General features: G+C 41.8%; 2 protein-coding genes across 3 annotated transcripts; both read right to left on the reverse strand.

The window, feature by feature from the left end:
- Positions 1–977: 977 nt before the first annotated feature.
- On the reverse strand, positions 978–18,420 carry pdzph1 (PDZ and pleckstrin homology domains 1). Of its 2 annotated transcripts, XM_059545261.1 has the most exons (11): positions 17,047–18,420; positions 16,311–16,478; positions 15,657–15,827; positions 15,469–15,570; positions 9,467–9,577; positions 8,954–9,132; positions 8,708–8,865; positions 4,075–4,117; positions 3,682–3,868; positions 2,433–2,568; positions 978–1,942 (listed from the first exon to the last, which is right to left on the reverse strand). In XM_059545261.1, the coding sequence occupies exons 1-11, from the start codon at positions 18,242–18,244 to the stop codon at positions 1,843–1,845; spliced, it is 2,553 nt and encodes an 850-aa protein (XP_059401244.1). In that variant the 5' UTR covers positions 18,245–18,420; the 3' UTR covers positions 978–1,842. The 2 variants fall into 2 exon arrangements, with proteins under 2 accessions (XP_059401244.1, XP_059401246.1); XM_059545263.1 differs by lacking the exons at positions 978–1,942; positions 2,433–2,568 and adding an exon at positions 3,305–3,584 and having other exon boundaries at positions 3,661–3,868.
- LOC132132324 (uncharacterized) lies at positions 18,321–21,836 on the reverse strand. Its single transcript, XM_059544708.1, has 4 exons — positions 21,695–21,836; positions 21,072–21,164; positions 18,427–19,239; positions 18,321–18,331 (listed from the first exon to the last, which is right to left on the reverse strand). Exons 2-4 carry the CDS (start codon positions 21,127–21,129, stop codon positions 18,321–18,323), a joined length of 882 nt encoding a protein of 293 aa, XP_059400691.1. The 5' UTR covers positions 21,130–21,164; positions 21,695–21,836.
- Positions 21,837–21,994: the final 158 nt, after the last annotated feature.

Genomic DNA, 21,994 nt, shown 5'->3' on the forward strand with positions numbered 1-21,994 from the left:
CGAACAATAGACTGACTCATTCACGAGTGAAGAACCGGTTGCATCGGTTTTCGAATCACCAGTAGTTCTTTCGGACAGTTCGTTTTAATAAACCGGTTGAAGAAAACGGTTCACCGGTTCTTTTGCGCTCGACGTAATAACGTCATTGGCGATGATTGCCATTGATTCAAGCCTTCGGTTTACCCGCGCTCATAACATTAGCACAGAATCAGTTCAGAATCAATCACCAAAAGATTCAGTTCGGTTCAGGCGCTCTGTGTGTCGGTCTGCTTCACGCTGAATCACACATGCGCAGTATCATCAGCTCCTCGGTTCTCGAATCGGACGCGTCTGACAGAAACGGTTCTTGACTCGAGAACGAGTCAGTCTGTTGTTCATTATCTGGCTCGGCTCGGTGTTCATCTTCAGTTCTCTCTTCACAGCAGTTCAGTCAGTGTACTGCTTGAGTAAATGAATTACTCCGGGATATTGGTTTGTTTGAACTCAGAGGGAGTGTCAGCCACATTAAAAAAGTTAACAGCTTAAGTCATTTGTGGATTAATGCGTATTAGAGATGCGAACCGTTTAAAACGATTCAGTTCGATTTGGTGAACTGAATGATTCGTTCGCGAACCGGATATCCAGACTGCTTTGATTTGAACTCTCTCTCACAACAGACACGGAAGAGAAGACAATGCTGAATAAAGTCGTCGTTTTTGCTATTTTTGGACCAAAATGTATTTTCGATGCTTCAAAAAACTCTAACTGACCCTCTGATGTCACATGGACTACTGTGATGATGTTTTTCTTACCTTTCTGGACATGGACAGTATACTGTACACACAGCTTCAATGGAGGGACAGAAAGCTCTCAGACTAAATCTAAAATATCTTAAACTGTGTTCCAAAGATAAATGGAGGTCTTACGGGTTTGAAACAACATGAGGGTGAGTTATTAATGACATAAATTTGCTATCTGGGTGAACTAACCCTTTAAATGAACAGAATATGCCAGATTCAAAGGAAAGGGGATATTTACACGTGGTCCTACATGTGCTTTACTGATCAAATAGCTATCCTGTTATAAAGTGAATGTAATCTCAGACGAATTTCAGCCAAGTGTAATGCATTTGGTTGCACAGGACTCATATGAGAACATGAATCTGATTCATTAAAATGCATGTGTGTGACCAAGTGTAAATACTCCCTTAGTTTTTAAATATTAAAAATTTTGTAAAAAGGATCACATAATACTAATAAAAATAATAATACAAAAAGCCATAAATGTATCATTAGTTATACAAAGAATAGGAAAAGTCATAATACTGCTGTCAACTATATAAATATCTAAAACAACAGGTAAAATATTTTACCGCAAGCTAAAGAGAAAATGGCCTACACATTAAAAACATAAAGAAAGTGCATATGATGTACAGATAACAGTGGCAAATGTCTTATACAGTAAATGCATATACATCCTGAAAAGGGAAAACAGATCAAAATAATTCAAATTGTGTGACACCATAACTTAACAGAAATGCAGGCCATCATTCTTTCTTAAACTCTCCTCTGAATGCAAACAAACATGCATCACATTAAAGGTTAAGTGGACCTAAATCAAGACGTCATTTGAAGTCAGTCTTGAAGTGATGCTGAGTTCTGAGGTTTCTAATTATATTTCTATGCTTTAGCTACCGTCACAGCACAGCATGCAGTGTGTCTGGGTGCCATGACAACTTCATGTACTTGCTGCTGCTGTGTTGACAAAAAAGCACTTGAATATTATATATGGAGTTATTTCAGTTTTCATCATGAATATTTACAGCAGATGTGTTTATCATTTTAATTTGTATGTATCTGTATATTACATTCTTGTTTCCTCGGGTGGGCGACTCATGTAGTCTTGAAGTGCCTGATGCAGTGGCAGCCATTTTCCAATAGACGATTTTATTGCACTAACCCATCTAAGAAGAACAAAAAGAACAGAAGAAAAAAGGATGATGTTACTTCACCACGTTAATTAATTCCTGATTTATAATTTCAGAACAATTCATGCCATTTCATGTGCTGCCTAAACACCTCCTGTCAGAAATGCAGGTTTGGAAACAATAATTCATACTTTGTTACAACAGGATTTTCCAAAGACACAAAAATCATAACCATCATATTTTCACATATTCATTTTTGAATACTATTTTAATATATTTTGTTAAAATTCATTAAAATCAAATCAAATGTTATTTTTGTCAACTAAAATTAGTCAAAGTACAATAAACTAAAACAAATTAATATGTTATGACAAAACATTGTCAGCATGTCTAAAACACCAAACTATATGAAAATTACAATTTTGTAGACTGATGAATTGAAACAATATAGTTTTCAGCTCCTTTGACAGTTGACTTGTGGACTTTATTGAATGTTTTTAAAATGCTTCAAGATCAAGTTAATTACCGTTTGTTCTCATTTGCATTCTCTGCGCAGAGGTAGAACACTTTAAACTCTTCAGATGGAGGTCTGAGCTCAATAGCAGATCTTTTGGATCCCACTGGCTGATCCCTCACTGTGAAACCATGCAGGTAGATTCCTCCTGAATAAGACAAATGGGAGATATTAGTTGTCATCCAAAGACAGCTATAGAGATACTGTGAAAGACAGGATACATTTACATGAAATAATATATATAAAGAACATAAAAAAAAATATATATATACTATATGGACAAAAGTATTGGGACACCTGACTAACAGAGACATTAACATGGAGCTGGTCCCCTATTTGCAGATGTAATGCTCCACTCTTTTGGAAAGTTTTACTCAAGATTTTGGAGTGTTTTTGTAGAGCATTTGTGAAGCCAACCACTGATGCTGGATGAGAAAGCCTGGTTTGCAGTCTCCATTCCAGTTCATCCCAAAGGTGTTTGATAAAGTTGATGTCAGGGCTCTGTGTGGGCAAGTCAAATTCTGCTACACCAAAATTCATCCAACGTAATGTCTTTATGGACATTGCACTGGGCACTGGGGCACAGTCATGCTGGAATAGAAAAGGGCCTTCCCAAAACAGTTTCCAAATAGCTGGAACCATAGTATTGTCTATAATGTCTCGGTAGTAAGTGGAAGCATTAAGTTAAGTATGGCAGACATAGAAGAGTGATTCGTCAGTGATTCGCCACTGCTCCAGAGTCCAGTATCTGTATGCTTTACATCACGCCATCCCACACTTGGCACTGTATCTGGTGATGTGAGGATTGCATGCAGCTGTTTGGCCATGGAAACCCATTACATGAAGTTCTCACCATTCAAGTTAAGTCAAGTCAAGTCAACATTAATTCAGTCTTTATCCTGAAATGAATGCCAGTGGGAGTTGGTGGGACTCTTCAGCAATGGAATCAGCAGAGCATTAGCAACTTTTATGAACTATGTGCATCAAGAGAGACCACACACTTTGACTTTACGTGGTGAAGCAGCTGCTGTTCCTAAATGCTTCTGCTTGCCATTAATGCCTCTTACAGTTGAGCACGAATTTCATAATTCCAAATACTTTTGCCCATATAATGTATACTGGGAGTTTAATTTCAGGATAGAGTTGTTTTGTTTTATCTGGAGTCTTGATTTATGAAGAGATATTTGCAGTCTTCTTTCATTTGCAGTTCTACAACAATACACAGTTCCAACGGTTGCACCGTAACAGTTATAAGACATACCTATCGCGCAGGTTGACCGGATGCTTGCATAGAAATAGAGGCATCCGTCTTTCAGAACACAGTAGTGCTGCACCCATGAGTCCTTGGTCCTGTCCAGCTGGTGGAGTAACCCAAGGCATTCTGGGTTCTTGACTGCCAGAGGGGGCAGATTTGAGTTGTGTCGAGTGACGTCCATCCACACGTGATTCTGCTTAAGCAATTAATATCATTAGCATTATGAGCATTACCACAACAACATCGGCTTCTTTAAACCAGTACGATTCAATCTAGCAAGGCACTGATTTATTAATCGATCCTGTTTATTCTCATTAATAGTAGAATGAAATACCATATTTTGGGTATGTTAAATGATGCCACAACAAATAATACATGCACAAATCATTAGGAAGTTACCTGAGTAATAGGATGAATCGCTCTACCCATAGCCTCCAGCCACCTGAGAAACACACAATTACAAACGTCTTTATTCATTATTTGCTATTCACCAGATGATTTTTGGTATGCACATTAGTAATCGCATTTAAGTATTGGCAGTCCCTCTGAAATAAGATGGATTGAGCAAAGGTGTACAAGGCAAATAGGACACCAAGAGACAGAAATCACAGTAACACACAGACATAAACAAAACTAAACAGGGAACTAACTCAAACTGAGGACTTAAGTACATAGAGCAAACGAAGGAAACTAGATGGGACACAGATGAAGCAAATCAAAAATGAGGGAAACCAAATCAGTTACTATGAAAAAATAAGACTAATGAGGAACACAGGCAGACAGAACAGAACTGAGCATAATCCTATCATTTGCCTCTTGTCGGGTCTCGGGGCTAATCACCTGTCTTTTTGGTGTGGGTGTGTGTGTTGGGATGGTGACAGCTCACCACGTCTGCCTGTTTGTGTTTTCCCCGCCTCCCTTGTTCCCCGTTGTTAACCATAATTGCTCGCCACCTGTTCTCTATGTCCTTCTAATTTTTTCCCCTTTATTATTCCCTGTGTTTCTCTGTCTATTGTCAGACTGTTGTTATTCGTTCCAATAGCTCCGATCATCTAGCAGTTCTTTGTACTCACCCTGTCGTGTCTTGTCCTCAGGCTCCAGTGTGTTTGGCTTATTTCTCTGCTCTAGTTTTACAAGCCCAGAGCTCCTAGTAGCTTCAGCTGTTCATCCTTTCACTACGAGTGAATCCTGTGAAACGTGACTCATCTGCTGTTCATCCTGTCACTACGAGTGAATCCTGTGAAACATGACTCATCTGCTGTTCATCCTGTCACTGCGAGTGAAACCTGTGGAGCGTGACTCTTTCTTCTCTGTCTCCGCTTTGTGAATAAAGCCTTGAGTTTACCCGCACCTGAATCCAGCCTGCTTTCTCCTGACAGAACAGTCTGACCATATTATGGATTCAGCGGGATCTGGTCCGCTTCGCGCGGCTCTCGCTCAACAGGGAGTGTTGATCGGGCAGCATGCCACTCAGCTCAACACCACCGCGCTGGATGTGGAAGTTCTCAGTGCCCGAGTCTCCGAACTCCTCACACGGGTGGACGATCTTCAGCAAGAGGCAACGAGCCAGGGTCCCGTTCCTCACACCGGTATGTCACACGAGTCCGAACCCCATGCCAACAATCCGCCGGTCTACGATGGCGATCCTAACGCCTGTCAAGCGTTTCTCTCCCAATGCTCGCTGGTGTTTTCTCTGCAGCCCCGGCGTTACGCTAATGAAGAGACCAAGGTGGCTTACGTCCTTACACTCCTCTCGGGCCGTGCCCGCGAATGGGGTATCGCCGTTTGGAGATCACGGGCTCCCTGTTGTGCCAATTGCGCGGTTTTCAGTCAAGAGATGGCCAAATTGTTTGATCGCTCTGCTCAGGGTGACGAGGCGGCGGCCCAGTTATCACGACTGTCTCAGGGGAGGAGCTCCGTGACTGACTATGCTATCCAGTTCCAGACTTTAGCTGCGGCATGCGGCTGGAATGAGAGCGCGCTGCGCGCTCGTTTTCTTGAGGGGTTGGATTTCGCCATTTCGGATGAGCTCGCGGCCATAGAGCTCCCGCGGGAATTGGATAGGCTCATTAGTCTCGCGCTCCGCATTGAGGGTCGTCTCAGCCGGCGCCGCAAACAACGGCAAACACCCGCCCCGTGGCGCCACCTAGAGTTCTCTTCAGCCAGTTTAGCCAGCCGACAGCCCTCGGAGGAGGAGCCCATGCAGTTGGGTCGTCTACGGCTTACACCACGGCAGAAGCAGGAGCGTCTGTTGTCGGGGGCGTGTCTATACTGCGGCAAGGGAGGCCACTTCGCCCTTCAGTGCCCATTAAAGGGCCAGGGTCCACCAGTGAGGCGGAGCGTCCTGGTGGGCACGGTTCTCAGCTCAAGCTCTCCTGCAACACGCACTCAGCTGCCGTTCCAACTCTCCTTCCAGAGTCATTCACACACTGGACTCGCCCTTGTGGACTCGGGGGCTGAGGGGAACTTCCTTGATGCTGCCTCTGCTCAACGTTGGAAGATCCCGCTTGTTCCTTTGGCTAGCCCCGTTTCAGCATGGTCATTAGCCTGGTCATTAGAATACATCCGTTCGGCCAAGAGGCTGAGCTCGCGTCAGGCCCGCTGGGCGCTCTTCTTTGCCAGATTCAATTTCACCCTCTCGTACCGGCCGGGATCAAAGAACACCAAGCCTGATGCCCTCTCTCGCCTGTTCGGTGCTCCGGGGGGGGAGTTTGCGGCCGAGGCCATCCTTCCTGAGGGGGTGGTGGTCGGGCTCTTTCGTGGGGTATCGAGCAGCGAGTTGAGGAGGCCGGTCGAGCGGTGCAGGTGCCGGGAGAGTGTCCGGCGGGCAGGTTGCTGGTGCCGGCTGCGCTCTGAGGTCCTTGAGTGGGGTCACTCATCCAGGTTAGTCTGCCATCCAGGTATTTGGAGAACGTTGTCTACCATCCGACAGCGTTTTTGGTGGCCTACTATGGCCGCAGATGTTAGACAGTTTGTGTTGGCCTGCCCCACATGTGCCCAAAGTAAGCCTGTCAATCGCCCTCCTGATGGTCTACTGCATCCTCTCCCTATCCCTTCCCGTCCTTGGTCACACATTGCCCTTGATTTCGTCTCTGGGCTTCCTCCGTCGAAGGGAAACACTGTAATTCTCACGGTGGTGGATCGCTTTTCCAAAGCGGTTCATTTTATTCCCCTGCCCAAGCTACCCTCCGCCCGGGAGACCGCCCAACTGGTGGTGGATCACGTCTTCCGTCTCCACGGGTTACCGGTGGATGTGGTTTCTGATAGGGGTCCCCAGTTCGTCTCCCGGTTCTGGAGGGAATTTTGTAGACAGATTGGGGCCTCTGCTAGTCTGTCATCTGGTTTTCATCCTCAGACCAATGGGCAGTGTGAACGGGCCAACCAGGATCTAGGAAGAATGCTCCGCTGTCTAGCATCCAACAATCCGAGTTCCTGGTGTCAGCAGCTCTCCTGGGCAGAATACGCCCATAACACCCTTCCTGCGGCCGCGTCAGGTATGTCCCCTTTTGAGTGTGCTGTTGGTTATAATCCACCTCTGTTCCCATCACAGGAACCCGACGCAGCGGTTCCATCCGCCCTGGCTTTCGTCCAGCGCTGCCGTCGCACCTGGGAGAGAGTCAGGAGGATTTTGGTCCAAGCCTCTGACAGAACCAAGGCTGCAGCTGATCGTCTCCGGTCCTCTCCTCCTACCTATGTGTGTGGTCAACGGGTTTGGCTCTCTACCAAGGATCTGCCTCTCCGGGCGCCTTCTCGTAAGCTGGCACCCAGATTCATTGGGCCTTTCCGCATCACCAAGGTGGTTAGTCCGGTGGCGATCAGGCTCAAGCTCCCTCCTACTCTTGGTCGGGTTCACCCGGTGTTTCATGTTTCCAGGGTCAAGCCTGTGTTCTCTTCCCCCCTTAATCCTGCTTGCAGTCGCCCCACCCCCCCACCCCCTCGTCTTGTGGATGGATCTCCTACCTATACGGTTAAGAAATTACTCGATGAGCGGCGCCGCGGCAGGGGGTTTCAGTATCTTGTGGACTGGGAGGGGTATGGTCCAGAGGAGAGGTGTTGGGTGCCGTCCCGGGACATTCTGGACCGCTCGTTGATTGAGGACTTCCGGCGGCATCGAGGTAGGCCCCTTCCTAGAGCGCCAGGTGACGCTCCTGGGAGGGGGGGTACTGTCGGGTCTCGGGGCTAATCACCTGTCTTTTTGGTGTGGGTGTGTGTGTTGGGATGGTGACAGCTCACCACGTCTGCCTGTTTGTGTTTTCCCCGCCTCCCTTGTTCCCCGTTGTTAACCATAATTGCTCGCCACCTGTTCTCTATGTCCTTCTAATTTTTTTCCCCTTTATTATTCCCTGTGTTTCTCTGTCTATTGTCAGACTGTTGTTATTCGTTCCAATAGCTCCGATCATCTAGCAGTTCTTTGTACTCACCCTGTCGTGTCTTGTCCTCAGGCTCCAGTGTGTTTGGCTTATTTCTCTGCTCTAGTTCTTACAAGCCCAGAGCTCCTAGTAGCTTCAGCTGTTCATCCTGTCACTACGAGTGAATCCTGTGAAACATGACTCATCTGCTGTTCATCCTGTCACTACGAGTGAATCCTGTGAAACGTGACTCATCTGCTGTTCATCCTGTCACTGCGAGTGAAACCTGTGGAGCGTGACTCTTTCTTCTCTGTCTCCGCTTTGTGAATAAAGCCTTGAGTTTACCCGCACCTGAATCCAGCCTGCTTTCTCATGACACCTCTAAGAGTTTTTTTTTTTTTTACCTTTGTAAGAGCACTTTATATGATTATCACAGGTAAACTGCTCTTTATGTTTAATTCACATAGTATAGTACACATAGAACACATGCAGTGTTTTGTTATGCAACTCCATCACTTTTTGGGAAAAGTACTGTCGCTTGTTACTGGAAAAGCTGAACGATTTAGAAAACAGCTGAACTAGTATCACTCCATCTGACTATTTTTATTTGTAACTCCTCAGCATTGCTTAAATTAAATAAATAGAATGATCTCTTCATTTTAAAAAGCACTGCATGTTCTCACCGCTTCATCTCTTGGTTTGATGTTGCACACAAGTAGTAAACTCGGTTCCCAGAGACAGGACAGCATCTGAAAACAAACGGCTTTCCTAAACTGGAGTCGGCCTGCACTACTGCTCCTTCCAGACTTGTCACAGACAGAGCTTGACTCTTCCCTTCGTCCTGTCAATGAGAAACACATTTTGTAAGTCATTGCACATTCAGATTGTACAGGTTCAACTATTTGGATGAAACAGAAAACTGCACTCACGCGCTTGTTTCTGTAGTAATAAAGGCAGCAGTCATGTCTGAGCACGAACCACCTCTTTCTCCAGCCTTTCAGAAAACTGGAATGAGTTCGCTTATGCAAGTAACCCCTGCACGCTGGTCGTGGAGTGTTAGGCATTCGACCAATATCCGAGCCAATGGTCAGCGTTAAAATGTATGGGCCTTTATTATTCGAACCAGAAATCACATAAAACAAACAAAAAAATATTTAATTAAGTTATACAAAAGCACCCGTAACACTTTATTTTGATAGTCCAAGTATCAACTACCAGAAAACTGGGCATGAAACAAATCAACCTAAAAAAAAAAGAAATAAAATCAACATGGAGTCTGTTGCAATTCTACACTACACAGTTTCATGTGAAATGTGCCGTTTCTGACTGCCCAAAATCTGCAGACTGCATGGCTCTGACTTTCAGCTGGTATTGATTCCTCCAAACTGCAAATCAGTGTAAACGTGAGAAATGCTGTAATGTTGTCTGAGTGTGCACCCTACCTTGTCGTGCGAGGTCAGCTGCTTCTGAGTGTGGCACACTAGTGACATCAGTGCCGTTTACCGCCAGCACATAGTCTCCAACCTGCAGCCCTGCCTCCTCCGCTGCTCCATCTGAAACACAGCACACCAACAGCTTTATCTGACTCCATCTGAGATCTCGACATCTGAGGAACATGTTTATACAAGTGTTTCAATAAAAAAAAATTATCAGCAGTGGGACTTTTGTGCAAGTTTAACGCAAAAGAGAATGTTGTTGACTGGTTTTATGGCTGCGAAGAAGACTAACTGGTTTACACCGCACATGTGTACAAAAACACATAGGATTCATAGCCTCTCTAAAATAGTGACTTGTGATTGTACAGCAGCATGAATTAATAAGGCCAAACCTAGTATCACTGATGCAGGCAATATTTTTCTTCCAACATACTGAATTACATTAAGTAATGATTATGAATGATATAAAGTAACCTTGAACCTATCTCTTCAAAGTTGATATAGGTTTTAGAAATCAATCCACATGTGTGTTTAATTTGATTACAGATGGCAGGATAATAGAGCTGTTCCAAACCTGATTTCAAGAGAAAACATAATTATAATACAAAATCGAGAATTAGTATGAATTTGTGTGATTTGTAAGAAAAGTACTATTTGTATAAAAAAGCATGAATGAAGCTCTACCCCTAAATCTAACCCTCAGTGGAGAAGGAAGTGCTCCAAGTGATTCGGGCAAAACTTCTCCGCACCTTCAAAGAGCTACGCACAGTAACTGACCTGACTCTGCTACTAAAGCCACTGTGTAGGTGATCGACAAGGCCATGGCCAACTTTGTGGTGCTGTAGCACCACCTTTGGCTAAATCTGATGGAGATCAGGGAGGCTGACAAGGTCACCTTCCTAGACTTGCTAGACTCTCCTAAGGGACTGTTTGGTCCTGCCGTAGATGGTTTTGCTGAGCAGTTTACAGCGGCACAGAAGTCATTGCAAGCAATCACTTCCTGCCAAAGTGCTCCAGTGTGGTGGTTTCAAGTTGCCAGAAGGCTCCATCAGCAGCCTGCCAACCTGGCGCCATCTCAGCCCAAGCTTAAGTCTGAGCCTGGGCTTCAGCAGCACCCCTGGACGATGAAACACAGCATACTTCCTAGGCATCAAGGTCCCTGTAACAGAGTAATCAATCCCCGCCCAATGCGGCCAACTGCGACTAGAAAAACTCAGACCACTTTCCATCCAGCTTCAGGCTTGGAAAGCTATCCTGAATGTGCCAAGTTGTGTTCTAAAAACCAGTGAATGAGGTTACTCCTTTCAGTTTGCTCGCAGGCCACCTCACTTCAGAGGCATCATTCTAACTTCGGTATGGGACAATGATGCTCACGTTCTTCGGCCTGAAGTGCAGACACTGCTTGCAAAAGGAGCCATGAAGATGGTTAATGTACTGAACAGTGAGTCAGGCTTTTACAGCCGTTACTTCCTCATTGCCAAGAAAGATGGCAGACTCAGACCAATTCTCGATCTCAGGCAGCTGAACTGCTTGCTCATGAGACAGCCGTTCAAGATGCTGACTTTGAAACAAATCCCCCATGAACTGGTTTATATCAGTGGATCTGAAAGATGTTTACTTTCACATACTGATTGGCCCCATTCTTCTTCTCCTGTTCTTGAGAATCACACTTGAAGGAGTGGTCTGTCAATATACAGTCTTTCCATTTGGACTGTCTCTGGCCCCATTCACTTTTACGAAGTGCATGAACATGAATATTTACCTTCTGAGGCAGATGGGAATGCACATTTTGAATTACCTTTACAATTATCTGGTTTTAGCCAGATCAGAACAGGAACTCATTGCTCACATATTGCTGTTGCTATGTCACCTGGAGCAGCTTGGGTTGAAAATCTATTTAGCCAGGAGCTGTTTGTCTCCCATCCAATGAGTAGTCTTTCTGGGGACACGATTCTCCCCAGATGGATTATGGACATTGCGGACATGGATTATGCAAGAATGGCCCCAGACTGTTCAGCATCTAGCTGCATCATTCAAACTGGGAATTTCACGTCCCCTCAGGGCTTTCCAGAAGATGTTTGGCCTCATGTTGGCCATTTCCTCTGTGATTCCTCTGGGTATACTTCACATGCAGCCTCTCCAGTATTGGCTCAAAGCGCTGCATCAGAGTTGTGGCCCCTTGGAGGTCTCCTCACCTGTTTCAATAGGGCGTCCCATTGGGACCGACATCCAGAAGGAATGTGGTCACAACAGATGCCTCCAACTCTTGGTTGGAGATCTCTGTATAAGGGAAGACCGGCGTTTGGCTCCTGGTCAAACCTGGAGCAATATCTTCACATCACCAGCCCTAAAAACCTTCCTGCCAGCCTTAAGGGGTCACCTTACTTTATGTGGTGAAGCAGCTCCTGGTCATCTTGGACAACATGATGGCGGTAGCCTTCATAAATCAACAAGGTGGTCAAACTCCCTTCAGAGTTTGGCTTGACGTGTCCTTTTATGGGCACAATGCAAACTGCTCTCACTGAGAGTAGTTTAGGTGCTGGACAGATTGAACCAAGGGGCAGACATGCTGTCCAGGGGCAATGTAACTCCAGGAGAATGGAGACTACATCCCCAAATGGTTCAAATGATCTGGTCTGTCTTCGGCAGCGCAGAGGTGGACCTCTTTACCTCAAAAGAAAACTTCCACTGCCCAATTTGTTTTTTGAAGCAGTGAGAGGCACTGACCCATGTTTGGCCCAGCACTCACCTGTATGCCTTCCCCTCAGTTTACATGCTTCCTTAGGTCATTAGATGGGTCAGGGAAGTCAGATGTTCGATCCTCCTGTTGGCCCTAATCTGGAGGAAACAGATGTGGTTTCCCAAGTTGACTCAGTTGCTATCGGAAGCCCATTGGGTGACACCACTGAGAACAGACCTCCTCTTGCAAGCGAGGTGTATGATTTGGCATCTCCAGCCAGAGCTGTGTTTGGCCCCTCAAGGGCAGTCTTTACAGCTCCCTGCTATTGAAATTAATAATTTTTTTGAGACCAGAGCCCTGTCTACAATATGTCTCTACAGCCTTAAATGGTCAGTCTGCATGCTTAATGAAAGAAAATAAAGCTGATCCAAAATGCAGCAGCTAGAGTTCTTACTAGAACCAGGAAGTGTGACCATATTAGCCTGGTTCTGTCAACACTGCACTGGGTCCCTATTGAACAACGAATACAATTTAAAATCTTGCTTATTACTTATAAAGCCCTGAATGGTTTAGCTCATCCATACTTGAGCAAGCTCATATAGCAGTTTAGTCCTTCATGTTCGCTGCAATCTTAAAACTCTGACCATCTGACAATACCTAGAATATCAAATCAATTGCGTTCAGCGGATCATTTTCCTATTTAATGCCCAAACTTTGGAACAATCTACAACCCGAATTCCGGAAAAGTTGGGACGTTTTTTAAATTTTAATAAAATGAAAACTAAAGGAATTTCAAATCACATGAGCCAATATTTTATTCACAATAGAACATAGATAACGTAGCAAATGTTTAAACTGAGAAATGTTACACTTTTATCCACTTAATTAGCTCATTTAAAATTTAATGCCTGCTACAGGTCTCAAAAAAGTTGGCACGGGGGCAACAAATGGCTAAAAAAGCAAGCAGTTTTGAAAAGATTCAGCTGGGAGAACATCTAGTGATTAATTAAGTTAATTGATATCAGGTCTGTAACATGATTAGCTATAAAAGCTTTGTCTTAGAGAAGCAGAGTCTCTCAGAAGTAAAGATGGGCAGAGGCTCTCCAATCTGTGAAAGACTGCGTAAAAAAATTGTGGAAAACTTTAAAAACAATGTTCCTCAACGTCAAATTGCAAAGGCTTGCAAATCTCATCATCTACAGTGCATAACATCATCAAAAGATTCAGAGAAACTGGAGAAATCTCTGTGCGTAAGGGACAAGGCCGGAGACCTTTATTGGATGCCCGTGGTCTTCGGGCTCTCAGACGACACTGCATCACTCATCGGCATGATTGTGTCAATGACATTACTAAATGGGCCCAGGAATACTTTCAGAAACCACTGTCGGTAAACACAATCCGCCGTGCCATCAGCAGATGCCAACTAAAGCTCTATCATGCAAAAAGGAAGCCATATGTGAACATGGTCCAGAAGCGCCGTCGTGTCCTGTGGGCCAAGGCTCATTTAAAATGGACTATTTCAAAATGGAATAGTGTTTTATGGTCAGACGAGTCCAAATTTGACATTCTTGTTGGAAATCACGGACGCCGTGTCCTCCGGGCTAAAGAGGAGGGAGACCTTCCAGCATGTTATCAGCGTTCAGTTCAAAAGCCAGCATCTCTGATGGTATGGGGGTGCATAAGTGCATACGGTATGGGCAGCTTGCATGTTTTGGAAGGCTCTGTGAATGCTGAAAGGTATATAAAGGTTTTAGAGCAACATATGCTTCCCTCCAAACAACGTCTATTTCAGGGAAGACCTTGTTTATTTCAGCAGGACAATGCAAAACCACATACTGCAGCTATAACAACAGCATGGCTTCGTCGTAGAAGAGTCCGGGTGCTAACCTGGCCTGCCTGCAGTCCAGATCTTTCACCTATAGAGAACATTTGGCGCATCATTAAACGAAAAATACGTCAAAGACGACCACGAACTCTTCAGCAGCTGGAAATCTATATAAGGCAAGAATGGGACCAAATTCCAACAGCAAAACTCCAGCAACTCATAGCCTCAATGCCCAGACGTCTTCAAACTGTTTTGAAAAGAAAAGGAGATGCTACACCATGGTAAACATGCCCTGTCCCAACTATTTTGAGACCTGTAGCAGAAATCAAAATTGAAATGAGCTCATTTTGTTCATAAAATTGTAAACTTTCTCAGTTTAAACATTTGCTATGTTATCTATATTCTATTGTGAATAAAATATTGGCTCATGTGATTTGAAAGTCTTTTAGTTTTCATTTAATTAAAATGTAAAAAACGTCCCAACTTTTCCGGAATTCGGGTTGTACCTAGCTTTGTTCAGGATGTAGACACACTTTGTCAGTTTAAATCTATATTAAAGACCCATCTCTTTAACCTGGTATACACATAATACACTAACACATTTCTAATTTTCAAATCCGTTAAAAGATTGTTAGGCTGCATTAATTAGGTCATCCAGAAACTGGAACACTTCCCATAACACCCAATGTACTTGCGACATCATAAGAAGAATGGCATCTACAATAATAATTGTCTCTTTCTCTCTTATTCCTAGGTCATCGTAAACACAAGATCCAGTCTGTATCCAGATCAGTTGGTGGATCAGCACCTAGAGAAGACCTCTACAGCCCTGAATGTCAGCGGAGACATCGATTAGATGAGCCCTAGAAATAGATCCTGTACGAAAACCTTGTCACCTCGGTGACCATCCACACAAGACCACACAAACCAGACAAGTCCTCTGCTCAATCTGACCTGTGTTGCAGCCTGGATTTAAACCACACCATGCTGGTTTCATCTTGCCATCTCATCTTCATCTTTTTTCTCCATTACTGTCACAGATGAAGTTTTGGTTCCTTGCTACTGTTGCCTCTGGCTTGCTTAGTTGGGGAAACTTAATTTCTGGCAACATTGGCTTGATTTTGAATTTGAAGAGAACTAAATTGAGTTAGATGATGACATCACTGAATCAATGATGAACTGACATAAACTAAAAACCAAACTGTTTTCTATTGTCCTTTTGGATCATTAGCATTGCATTATTCTGTTTGACACTGTAAATGTGCTTTGACACAATCTGTATTGTATAAAGCATATGGTGTGGTATTCCCTATTCTCACAGACTTATAACGATTATTGAAACTTTACTTATCGTCCTTGATGTGAACTGGCTTTATACAATGCCTTGAAGCTATTCCTTTTTATAAAATCTAATAAAAAACTAGTGAGTTTCTAATTTTTTTGCTTTTACATACATGTACATCTGCTGATGTGCTAATTACATGTGTATTCTTGATAACTTACTTGTGTCCACCTCAGTAACCACGATGGGTTTGGAGAACTGAATTCTGAAGCCCCATGGATACTCGCCCATGCCTTTGCTGATTTTCACCGTCCGCTCACGAACTGAAATATATAATGCATCTTTAAACACTGTAAATCATAAATAGCCAGTTCTAGCCTATGATCTTCTTAGAATGCTATGAACCCACTGGCTGCTGGTCGAGGACAGCTGGTGAGACAGTGTGGACTATCATTCTGGCTAACTTCATCTCCATGGTATATCCATGATACTGAGTGAAAGGTTTCTGTGTAAAATCCTCTGTCCTCAATATCTCGCATTGACATGTCCACTGAACGAGTGTCCTCAGAGTTCAATGTGTCTTAATGATGAAAAAAGAGAAGTCAGTATTCAAAATAAAAATACATTCAGAAATGTTATCATATCAAATATTAATTTTTTTCTGAAACCCATACTTAAAACAAAAGGCAGGACATAGAATTGACTAATTTTATTCACTTTATACATCTATTAAATACAGTAAATCTAGAGAAATTGGGGATTTTCAAGTGGTCTCTTAATTTTTTCTGTATCTGTATATATATATATATATATATATATATATATATATATATATATATATATTACAAATAATTAACTATATAAACATAATATTTAATAATACATTTATGTATTACATCAATATATGAATGTGATAACTAATAAAATAGCATAAAGTAAATTTTGGACTTTTAAAGCATATAATTCCATTATTTGCAGAGTTTTGCCATTTGCACAGAAACTTCAGAACCAATCATAAACTTCACACATGACAAATGTAATGAGCATGTATATGTGTGATTACCTGATTCCTCTGTTATAATGCTAGTTATAGAGCTTCCTCCTGCAGAGCTGCGCTGTTTGCTCTCTTTGAAGAGCTTCCTCCTCTTTGCCCAGTGGTCTGAATGCTCCTCTGAATCTTTATTAATGGAGTCTGTTGGGGGCCTGAGGTGTTCTCTGACCTCTAAAGAATCTAAGAATGATAAAATATGCAAAAATGTATTGGTCTGATGACAGCAACATTGTAAATCCAAATCCAACAAAACACTAAAACAATGTTTTAGCCGTTTTAGTCGTTTTCTGCTTCGGGGAAGAGATATTGTAGTGGACATCAAGTGATGAGCTAACACAGATCCAAATTTGATAATCGTACAAAACCACTGTAAACAAAAATGTCCTGGATTTTCTCTCTCAAAATTATTAACATGATAAGCTGAATGGGACAATATATATATATATTATATATATATATATATATATATTATTTATTTATTTATTTATTTTTTTAAACGTATTTGTCTCTGTCTTTCTCAGTGAGTCACTGATTCACTCATTCAGTGATTCAAAACGATTGATTAATTCAAAGCAAGTGACTGTCTTTATGAATGGGTCACTGAATCACTGACTCAACTGATTAATTTAAAAATGGCAAATCATTAAAAAAAAAAAACTCTTAAAAAGAGGGCACATGAGCATCTGCTAGCCAGCCATGGTCAAAACAGGACTGTTCAATAAGAAGCATGAAATATTTCAATGCTCACTTTTTGAAGCACTTTGCCGTTCAGGCGAATCATTGTTATAGAATTTGGTTGTCCTAGAGACATCTGTGCCTGTTTTCTCCAGGGATTCATTTGTTTGCACTACTCCAGGCTGTTGAGAAGACATGTCCATATGTAAGGTTAGCTTAGTGTTAGCAGAGGTTGTGTTTTTTTGTGCTTGGGAGTAGTCCACGACCTCTTCCACAGCTTCTCTGATACTGGCCAGATCCTCTATTGGAGACCCAATAGGAGACTCAATCACTGGGCTCAAAGCATCTATCTGATGTTCCTGTGAAACGTCCTCATCAAACGAGAAGACATGGTTGCCTTGTAGAAATCTCTGCTCACAGTCCCCAGTGATTATTGTCATTACCGACCCTCTCCTTTTCTTTGGAGCATCAGCTTCATCTCCGTCGCACGTGTGATGCTTGATACTGTTAGGTAATCCCTCATTGATTTTCTCTTCAGAGTTGCACAGTGAAGGTGGGATGACATGAATAAGAAATTCCCTTTGATGACTCTCCATGGTGTCACCTGGAGAATTGGACTCATCCAGCTCCACCATCTCCTCATCAAAGCCACTTTCATTGACGTCATTCAGCTCAGGTGGTCCCGCCGAGGTGCTGTCTTGATCTGTGCCATCATCGATCATCATTCCTGCAGCGACCTCTGAACCCAGTTGCTCCATCTCGTCTAGATGTGATGGCCCTTGATATTGTTCGCCTCTAAAGAAGACATCTTCTGGACTCTCATCGGACCTGGATGGATAGAATGGGTTTTCCATTGTGCTGTAAGCCTTAAATTTGGCAATACAAGAGTCGGGACCGGTTGTAGAGCTTGAGCTTGGTCTATAGCTGCTGCTACTGGAAGATTTGCGGCTTCCAAGTGGATGGAGTCTTTCGTCTTCTACATAAAATCTTCCCATCCTGTCTGCTTGAGAGGGAAGTGACTGCGTGAAAAACGACGACAGTGTGCCAGAGGAAAACGACTCTCTGTTTGAGGGAATGCTCTCTCTGGCTTGACTCATTTGATATGACAATCCCGGGTACGTCTTTCGTCTTTTGGGAGGAATGTCCATGTAGCCTGCAGGATTAGTTTCTAGAAAGGCGATGCTGTTGTTGCGCAAGCGCGTCTTCCTTTCGTGATTTTCTATGAAGTTTTTAGTGAAAGAAGATCTGTTTATCGAAGCTCTGGGATTCATGAATAAGTGTTCCTGAGGTTCATTTGTCCTGTTGTCCAATGTATTCTGGCGTGTAAACTTTTTGCACAAGGTAAGCTCAGATGCTGTCTGTGTGCAAATAGTGTTGTCATGGCCAGTGAATCTTTCTCTGGGACTGATTTGACAAGATGCAACATTTTCTCCAAGGATATCCAGTGCATTACCAAGAACACTGGGCAGTGAGCGCTGTTTCTGATGTTGCCAGAAATCAGAGGGTGATGAGCAACTAGAGGATCCATCAACCAGTGTGAAATCTGTGTCCGTCTGGCCACCTGTGTTCACCCAATGGAAGTTATTTTTACAGCAGCTTTTACGGCAAGCCATTTCTTTGGGGTCATCCCACGAGCTCTGACTCTTCGAATCATGTGTTGACTCTGCATTTAGCTCAGCAATGCTAATCGTATAGCTAAAATTCTCACTGGTGTTTTGTTTGTCATCTGCTCCTTGTCGGTTCCATGAACACACGTGGGTATTTTTTAGAGATTGACGTTTCTCAGTTCTAAAATGAGCTTCTTCTCTTTTGTCTCTGCAGTTGTGAAGAATAAAGGTGGTCTTTATATTTGAATCATCTGATGTCACGACATTGATCTCAAGCTTCATATTTGGGCTCATGCATTTTACCTCAGTGGTAGTGACTGCTATCACACTACTAACAGTTGCTTCATGGCATCGGTCGAACACAACTCTGGGGGAAGACAGTCCAAAGTTATCGATGGTCACAGAATGTGTGATTTTTAACCCTGGGCCTGTTGGTTCTGGGTTTGGCTTTTGTCTGTCTTTGTTCTTTTTGTCCTGGAAGAAATCGTCACAACTCCGTGTTCTGTTTTTTTTCTCCGTGGTTGGAGTCTCAGTCTCTTTCTCGTCTTCAGACACTGACAGTTCATGCTCTTTACAGAAAGAGTCAGTTTCTCCCTTCTCTGCAGTTTCCACAGTGTCCACCATAGTGTGCCTCTGAAAATTATATGGAGAGATGCATTCTGTACGAAAAGAAAAAGAGGTTTAGATACATTATGTTGCATTGCACACCCTGATATCTTTCTCCAGTCTTATTTGTAACAGAATCCTTGTTTATGTTTGAAGGAAATAACCCCAAAAAGCTTAATTTTAGTGATCATTGTTGTTTAACCTGTCAAGGAAATTCTTTAAAGGCATATCCATCTTATTTTTAATGTAATGTAATGTGCAAGGCTTCTGGTGTCCCATGTCCAGTTATTTTAGCTGTATAAAAACACTCTGTTATGCTGTGTATTAACGGATTACATTTTATCTGGATTGCATAGTCAGATTCCAAAAATTAAGATTATATTGCACTTGAACATACTCATAATCAGACTGCAGTGACTTTATATTGACTACATATTATTCACACAATAGCAATAAATTGTTCAGAATTGACAGATTTTTCATCGTTTAAAATGATCTTTTCTAAAATAGCCTACAGCTTATAAACATTCAGAAAGTCTTCCAGCTTTGTGGACACTCACACAAGCACCAGTTATTAGTCGGGTGGCTATAATTACACAGAAAACTGAGACAGCATCTTGATTTACAAAAATAATTTCAGTTTTGAAAAGTGTTTTCTTAACATTTCAATGTTGCATCGACTACTGATGGATACATTCATTTTTATTTCAATTATCACTCAGTGGGGTTTTGACCTTATATTAAAATGCACAAATTCACATTATTTCTTGCTTGCATGGAATGCTGTGATTCCAGATTTGTATTTATCTTTATTTATTTATTTTTAAAAGGTAATTAGTTAATTATTAAGTAACACATTTACATATTCACGGTTCTCTGATGTTGGTTAACGGTCACGTCTTGCAGGTGTTTAATTTTGATTGTCATGTTTTTTTATATTTATTTTAATTTTACATTTTTATGATTGAATTAATTATTAGCTTTTATTCAACTCACAAACCCCAGTTTGAAAACCTGATGTAAAGTAATATTTAAAGCATTTCATGTTGTTAATAACAATGAATGGATTATCGTTGAATTTTCTAATAATTAAATAAAATTTTCTTTCTCTTTGCATTTTCATAGAAATATATTTAAAAAACTACCCGATTTAAATCAATGTGATAAACGAGTTTAGTCAAATGCAATCCAGAAGTTATCAGAAAGAAGTCAGATTATATTACCTAACGTGTAATGTAATGGTTTACGTTACTAACTACAGTTTTCATCATGTAATTTGGAATTTGGAAAGTAAAAAAACAAGGTATCTGTCATCATATTATTTCAATTTATTATTATAGTCATAAACACACTAGTTTGTATTGTATGACAAATGTGACCCTGGTGCACAAAAGCAGTCGCTGGGGTATATTTTTAGCAATAGCCAAAAAAAAAAATTATTGTATGCCAAAAATAATTAGGACATTAAGTAAAGATCATGTTCCATGAAGATACTTTGTAAATTTCCTCCTGTATATATATCTAAATGTATTTTTTGATTAGTAATATGCATTGCTAAGAATTCATTTGGACAACTTTAATGGTGATTTTCTCAGTATTTAGATTTTTTTGCTCCCTCAGATTCCAGATTTTTTAAATAGTTGTGTCTTGGTCAAATATTGTCTAACATTTTTTGTAAAACTATAATTTGGTACATTTTCATTGTGATTTTCTATATTTCAAAGCAGATTTCAGCGTAATGGTGAGTGCTGTGAAAATAGGCATCCCCTAATCGGGCACCTGTGTCTGGGTTGTGCTGCAGGCGTGGGCTAAGAGTGACTCAGATGGTGTTTAGGGGATTACTGTCCACACATGTCCCAGGAGCCACTTATAGATCAACACTCACGTTTACTGCTGCTGGAGCTCTTCCTTCTGCGACTGTTCCTCCTCTTCCTCCGACTCATTCTGCTGGACAGCCTGACATTTACAGTCCTGTACACTAAAACATCATCTGTGTCACTGTAGATTCATAAATACACTATCATTCATTGTGAACTCTTCAGAAACAAATTAATTAATCCAAACTAATGGTAATTTACACAAGCTGAATTGGTGTAAATGTATTATTATATATAGAAATTAACATTAATCTAAATGGTGTTAAAGTATTGGTCATTGTTATTTCTAATTGGCTCGTGCATTAAGTAACACTTACATTATTTAATTTAAAATGATACTTTTACAAATTATTTTTAAAAAGTCCAAAACGTCACATTTTTAAAAGCTGTTTGCAGGTCAGTCAACAAACGGACAGAAATTGCTCCATAAGTGCAGCGTTAGTTTGCTCTACTTATAATACTTTCTCATTTAATTGGTTTAATGTTTAAAAAAAATAAAGTAAATATTATTTTAATGGAAGACCATGACAAGTGTATCTGTCTGCCTAACTAATTTTAAACAAGCACTAACTACAGAGACACATTCAAACTATATGGAGCCATATGAATCCAGACAAATGTATATTCTTACCTTTAGGCGGTCAGTCACGTTTCCACTGTGGTTTCTTTAGAGAAGTAATGATGTAAAGGCAGTATCTGCATCAACAGCAGCTGATATCAGGGCACTGCTCCACTTCTTATTGTTCTATTCTTGACATAAAGACCAGAAGGAGCTTAAATGAACTAATCCTCCTCAGACCCAGCCCTGTGTCAGTGGATGACACACCCTTCTGAAAGGGAGCCAATAGCATCTCCTCTTTAGTTTTGGTAAGGAAATGTATTTATTTATTCTTTCTTTCTTAAAATGAAATGAGAGAATCAGTTAACTTAT

The sequence above is a fragment of the Carassius carassius genome, chromosome 49 (genome assembly GCF_963082965.1).
Source record: "Carassius carassius chromosome 49, fCarCar2.1, whole genome shotgun sequence".
NCBI classification, from domain to species: domain Eukaryota; kingdom Metazoa; phylum Chordata; class Actinopteri; order Cypriniformes; family Cyprinidae; genus Carassius; species Carassius carassius.